Source organism: Tauraco erythrolophus, chromosome 1 (genome assembly GCF_009769465.1).
Source record: "Tauraco erythrolophus isolate bTauEry1 chromosome 1, bTauEry1.pri, whole genome shotgun sequence".
Classification (NCBI taxonomy): domain Eukaryota; kingdom Metazoa; phylum Chordata; class Aves; order Musophagiformes; family Musophagidae; genus Tauraco; species Tauraco erythrolophus.
The window spans coordinates 112,997,864-113,003,863 of record NC_141465.1 but is presented as its reverse complement, the minus strand read 5'-3'; the positions used below and the strand labels follow the sequence as shown (position 1 = coordinate 113,003,863).

The 6,000-nt window shown below is 44.4% G+C and overlaps 1 protein-coding gene across 1 annotated transcript in view; it reads left to right on the top strand.

Moving 5' to 3' along the window:
- Positions 1-3,367: 3,367 nt before the first annotated feature.
- Positions 3,368-6,000, top strand: part of MTUS2 (microtubule associated scaffold protein 2) — a 210,170-nt gene continuing 207,537 nt past the window's right edge. The window contains exon 1 of the mRNA XM_086613052.1: positions 3,368-5,659. Within this exon, the coding sequence (XP_086469178.1) occupies positions 3,368-5,659 (2,292 nt within the window). The remainder of the gene's footprint in view (positions 5,660-6,000) is intronic.

Genomic DNA, 6,000 nt, shown 5'->3' with positions numbered 1-6,000 from the left:
AACTTGTGCCAGGTGGAACCAGCAGTGGAGAGAGGTAGAAGGTGCAGGCAGCTGTCTGTGGTGTCTCTCCTGGCAGGGAGGTAGATGGCAACTGTGGCTTGGAGCGCTCCAAAGCACCTTGCTCCTGGCGCACCCACTGAGTGGAACTTGTCCTTCTGGGGCTGCCAGAGGTCATCAGGCCAGTTAGGTCCAGCACGGCTGCAGCAGAGGAAGGAGTGAGATGTGAGGGAAACGACTATGTTGACACCAAGGTCAGTGAAAAAGGAGGAGGAGGAGGTGCGCTGGAGCAGAGATTACCCTGCAGCCTGTGGAGATTAATGGTGGAGCAGGCTATGCTAGAGCAGGTGGCTACATCCAAAGAAGGCCATGACTCTGTAGAAAGCCTGTGCTGGAGCTAGAGATTAATGGTGGGGCAGTCTGTGAAGATCTGTGGCCGTGGAAGACTCCACGCCAGAGCAGGTGACTGTGCCTAAAGAAGCTGCAACTCTGTGGGAAGCCCACACTGGAGCAGTCTCTTGGTGAAGGACTGCACCTCATGAGATGGACTCACATCGGAGAAGTTCACGGAGAACTGTCTCTCGTGGGAAGCGACTCCACATTGGAGAAGGGGAAGAGTTTGAAGGGTCCTCCCCATAAAGAGGAAGGAGCAGCAGAAACAACGTGTGACGTACTGATCTACAGCCCCCATTCCCTGTCTCCCTGCACTGCTGTGGAGAGGAGATAGAGCCAGGAAGAAGGGAGGGATGGGAGAAGGTGTTTTGAAGATCTGGCTTTGTTTCTCATTATCCTCTCTGATGCGATTTGCAATGAATTAAATTTGACTTTTCGTCAAGTCTGTTTTGCCCATGACCGTAATTGGTGAGTGATCCCTCCGTGTCCTTGTCTAAGCCCTCAAGCCTTTTGTTGTATTTCCTCTTCTCCATCCCACTGACAGGGGGAGGAGTGAGTGAGCTGCTGCATGGTGCTTAGTTGCTGGCTGGGCCTAAACCACGACACTCAGTGCCTCTGAGAGAACAAGCAGGGAAGGAAAAACTGGTGGGATGGAGGAGCTGTGGATAAAGAAGTAAAGTTGAGCCTGGGGAAAAAAAGGGAGTGGGTGAGGGAAGGTATTTTAGATTTTTTGTCTTTGCACCTCACCATCCAACTCTATTTTAATTGGCAATAAATTAAATTAATTTTCCACGAGTCAAGTCTGTTTTGCCTGTGGTGGTACTCAGTAAGTGATCTTCCTGTCTTTGTCTTGACCCATCAGTTTTTTCATCTTTTCTCCCTCTGTTCTGTTGAGAAGGGAGAGTGAGAGAGTCAACCCACCACAATTAGTTAAAGTTTTGGGCCATTGGGTGACACTTTTGGTGACAGAGTACAAGGTAGTACAAGAAAGATGAGGATGAGTTCCCTCTATCTTTGTCTCAGTTCCCCAAAGCTTTCCTCACTGTACTTTCTGTTAAATTTGCTTTTCTTCATAGGAGATGTGTTCCAACCTCTGATCATTTTCATGGCCCTCACTTTTGTTATCACAGACTGTTGCCAGTTGCCAACTGAGGGAGAAACTTGAGCTGACCAACCTCATCTCCCTCTGGAGTCCATCAATGCCCCTTCCTAGCTAACCAAACAGATAATAACAGACACACTTTGCCCAGTGAAGAGCACTTAAGAGTTTAGCTTTCAGCTTGATATGTAAATTCTGGTATTGTCATTTTTGAGGGAAACAAAAGAACAAAGAGAAATGAGCGAAAAAACTCCATAACACATATATTTCATTTAATAAGTATTCTTTTTTTCTCTGGGAATAAGGACAGAACACAGAAGTAGTTTAAAAGCCTTGCTTTACAATGCTTTGTGGATGGGATCTATAATAACACAGTTCTGCGGTGTTGAAGTGAAATTCTTAATATTGTGTTCTGTTTCATGAATTAATTTAATTTGTTATTGTTTGCTGAAGAGCTGGAACTACACCAGGAGCCTGAATCCAGACTCAACCAACATGTGTGTGCACTGTATAAAGAAACTGGGTTGAGCTCAGAGCCAGATGCTGTGGACAGAGCTGAGCAGAATGTGGAGGCTGGGAGGGCCTGCTCATAGTGGGTGTTAGAAACAGACTTGCACCCAGATGCTGTAGACAGAGAAGTGGACTTAATAATCACTTCTAATTAGTGCCCCCGTGAGCCTCTGATTAGAAACCCAGCACAGCTGAGAGCATTGCAGGTGCTTTGAATTCTACCTTCTGGGAACTGTGGAGCATGTTTCAATTTCCAGTGTCCATGTTACTTTATGATGAAGGATATGAACATAACAAGGTACAGGAAATATCTCAGAGAGTGAATTTAGGTATGACATAGACAGCAATTTCCCCTTCATCTTGTTGGAGCTGATAAGAGGACAAAATCGGGGCTTGCAAAGCCACAGGTGGAGGGAGCCGAAAGGAGCTGCACCGTATTAATATATAATCCCCTATGTTTGAACACACACATATGCAGCTGTCTCTTAAGAAAAACACGGTTTTTCTTTGCAGGCCTCCAGCCATAGTTTTTGCTTTCTTGGCATCTATGAATCTGGCTAAGAAGTGTCAAAGGGGATGAGATGTCAGCACAAGGACAGCAATGATTTGTACAAGGCAAGAAGAGAAACCCATAAACTTTCCATAATGGAGCTGGAGTTTTATTACTTACAGCTCGTCTATACAGTGGTGCTTTAAATGCATTAGCAGCAGTTCTTGGTGTAATAAAGACATTGTTATAGCAATATGAAAGTGCTTAGATCCTCGATGTGGGGTCCCATCCTCACCTAGCTATTTATACTTGCTTCCAGTTGTAAATCTGGGTAGCTTAAAACCAGCAGTAACTACTCCTCTGACCAGGACAGTTTTAGCTGTGTAACTTCTAAAGTCAGAGATCTGTGCTACACAAGGAATCTTTGCTGGGAGCAAAGTTGTGATTCAAACAGCATCTGAAGTGTTTGAAAGTGCTCTAACCTGGGGACGTACTTGGGAGTCCAGCTGATCTTAACTTTGTTTTACGTAGCATGATTCGTGACATCAGTGTAACATTGGGTTTTTTTTCCTCATAGGTTGGCTGGATTAACTGGCTGTCATTCAGAGGGAACTTGACAGATCTATTTTGCTTTTGTTGAACCCTTCTACTTCACGTCATAAAGATTTCCTAAGTCCAGAGGCTGCATGAAAGATGACTGAGCAGCACAAAAATGTGACTCTGACAAGAGACCAAGCTTTCTGACGAGGAATTTTCTACTGATGAGTTTGTAATTTAAATGTATAACTGAAGCATGCATAATAGTTAACCTGATAGGGGAAAAAAAAGCTTTCTCATTAATTAAGACTGCCCAAAAGGCAGTCACCTGAAGCTTCAAAATGAGTGCGCCGTTAATACCAAACAAGTCGTGTTATACCCAGCTTCAGGACAACTGCAGCGAAATAAAAAATAACAATGAAAGCATAGTGAGTGTGGGGGATACCAATGCCAACCAAATTGTGGCAAAAGTTAGAACCACTGAAGAGGATGTTAAGAAATGTGATTCGACAGATGAGAGAGGGAATACGGACTCTGGAGGTTCAGAGAAAGTTACTCATCTGAATACAGAGCAGAATAAACTTCTGAACTTTAAAGACTCTCGGACTTGTCACACTGGTGTACATGAAAGTAAGCTGCCCTCCACCACAAGCAGGGAAATGGGGAAAGTTTGTAGGACCAGCGAAGCTAAGGATATATCAAGGCACATCAGGATTAGCCGAGGACAAAGTCTGTCCAATTTAAAAAGTAGCACAAACGATGGCAGCCTGGGGGTTATTTCCAAAGGTGATGTTGACTTCACCCAGAACATTTCTAAGGGTAAAATGTCCAGGACTGTAGAGATGGAGAGAATAAAAAGGCTTTCTTTGGGAAGATCAAGTAAATTTTCTCCTCAATCTGAAACATTTGCAAAAGACTGCGTTGGCCGCGTGTCGTGTAAGCGTCTGCTTTCTGCATCATTAGACTCCATTGACAGGTCGCATCATTTGATAGGAAATACAGAGAAATCACAAAAAATATCCACGGACCATTTTCTTGGGATGGTGTTTCATCCACTTGAAAATACCTCAGAGGAAAATATTGTATTTTATTCCAAATCACCTACCTCAGGGAACAAGAAAATAAGTAAACCAGAAAATGTACCAAATGTTAACATTGAAAGCACACTGCATACTTCACATTTTCAACATTCAACTGTTAAGCCCAATGAGATTGTTAGTAAATCAGAAGCACAATTAGGTCAGGGGGATAGAAGTAAAAAACTGGAGCTTAAGACTGCACCATCTCTACAATCTAGAAGTACCTGTCAACAAAAGATTGAGAGAATTATGCTGGTAGAGTTCCTGGGATGTCAAAAAGATGAAAATACAGCAATGCAGGAACAGAAAGGCTCTGGGTCTGACTCATCAAAATTTCAAGCATGCCATTTTCAAGACACCTGTAATAAAGTAGAGGATCCATTGTCAAGCCAGGTGGTAACCTATCCTGGTGAAAAATTGCTAAATGATAACATCACCATTGATGGGGAAGGGAGAAGAAGCAATGACAGTGACAACAGGGCGGCTAGCCAGGTTGGTGAGGAATATTTTGCTGACAAAGAAGTGGAAACAACATTCCCACTCACCTGCGATAGTAAATCCAGTGGCAAAGTGACACCTAGAAAAAATGAGAATTTACATGAAGCTGACGCAGGTTGCGCTGAAGCAGTTGGTGAACAGATATCTCTTATACATAACATTAATCTACCTGACAGCAAACCCTTCAAAGTTAATGAGAATAAACTGGCACTAGTCAAAGGAAACACCGAGGATGCTGCCGTACCTGCTTCTGATCTCTCAGATCAGCACGGAACACGCAGTGCCGAGACAGTGTCGAACCAACAACCTGACGGTCATGACGGTGATGTGGAAGCCTCAAGCTTTTCAGTTCCAAGTAAAAAGACAGCCACTGCACAGAAACATCCTCCAGATGAAGCACCAGAGAGCTATAAGGTTTTGACAAAGGCTGATGCCTTTTTATGTGTCCCAACTCCCGTGCGCCCAGTGGCAACGCTGGATGTTAATAGTCAGCCCACGCTATCAAACAGTAATTTGAAGGACCTTTATGCACTTCATGTTGACAAACTGTCCCCCTCCTCAGTCCTACCTCCCATTGACAGTACGCAGTTGTTAAACATAACCCCTAAAGTGCCTATCAAGCCTGCTTGCAGCAGCGCCATCCCAAAACCTATCCTCGTCCACTCCAAGGGCTCCCTCGCAGATAAGGCGGATGTGGACAGTGACTCCAGTGAGAAGCTGGAAGAAAGCATTGAGATGAAACCTGCCATACCCAGGCCCAAACCTGTGAGACCTAAAATCATCACGTACATTAGAAGAAACCCTCGTTCGATAGAGCAGCTGGAGCCTTCGTTTGCACCGGCAGGGCTGCCCTTCGGTACCCCTGCGTGTGGCGTGCCCATCTCTACAGAGCAGAAGGTGTCCAACGGAGGGGAGGCGAAGCCCCCCAGCATCCTGTATGACAAATTTAAACCTGACCTCCAGAAGCCAAGACTCTTCAGTTCTGGACTGGTGGTGTCAGGAATTAGGCCCCCAGGCCATCACTTCGGTCCGATGGGTGAGAAGTTTCTGCAGGAGGTAAGGAGGCAGCTTTGACCGCCTCTTTTGTAAGCCAGGTGGTGATAATTTGCTTACTTATTGGTGCCAGGAGTTAGTTCTCAAACCTCAAATAAGAAATAAATCCTAAATCAAGTCAAAGTGTGATCATTAGAAATAAACTTATTTAACCATTTCTGGCGCTGACCCTGTCACAACGTCTGATCTGTGACTGGAAGTCATCACTGTGGTCCTCCAGTTTTTTCCCAGAAAACCAGTTACCTGCTAGTAGTATAAATGAGGATGTTTAGAAAGGAAAAGACACGCTGTTTGAATTTATCCATAAATTGAATTTCTTTTTTTTTTTTTTCCAAAGAATAGCT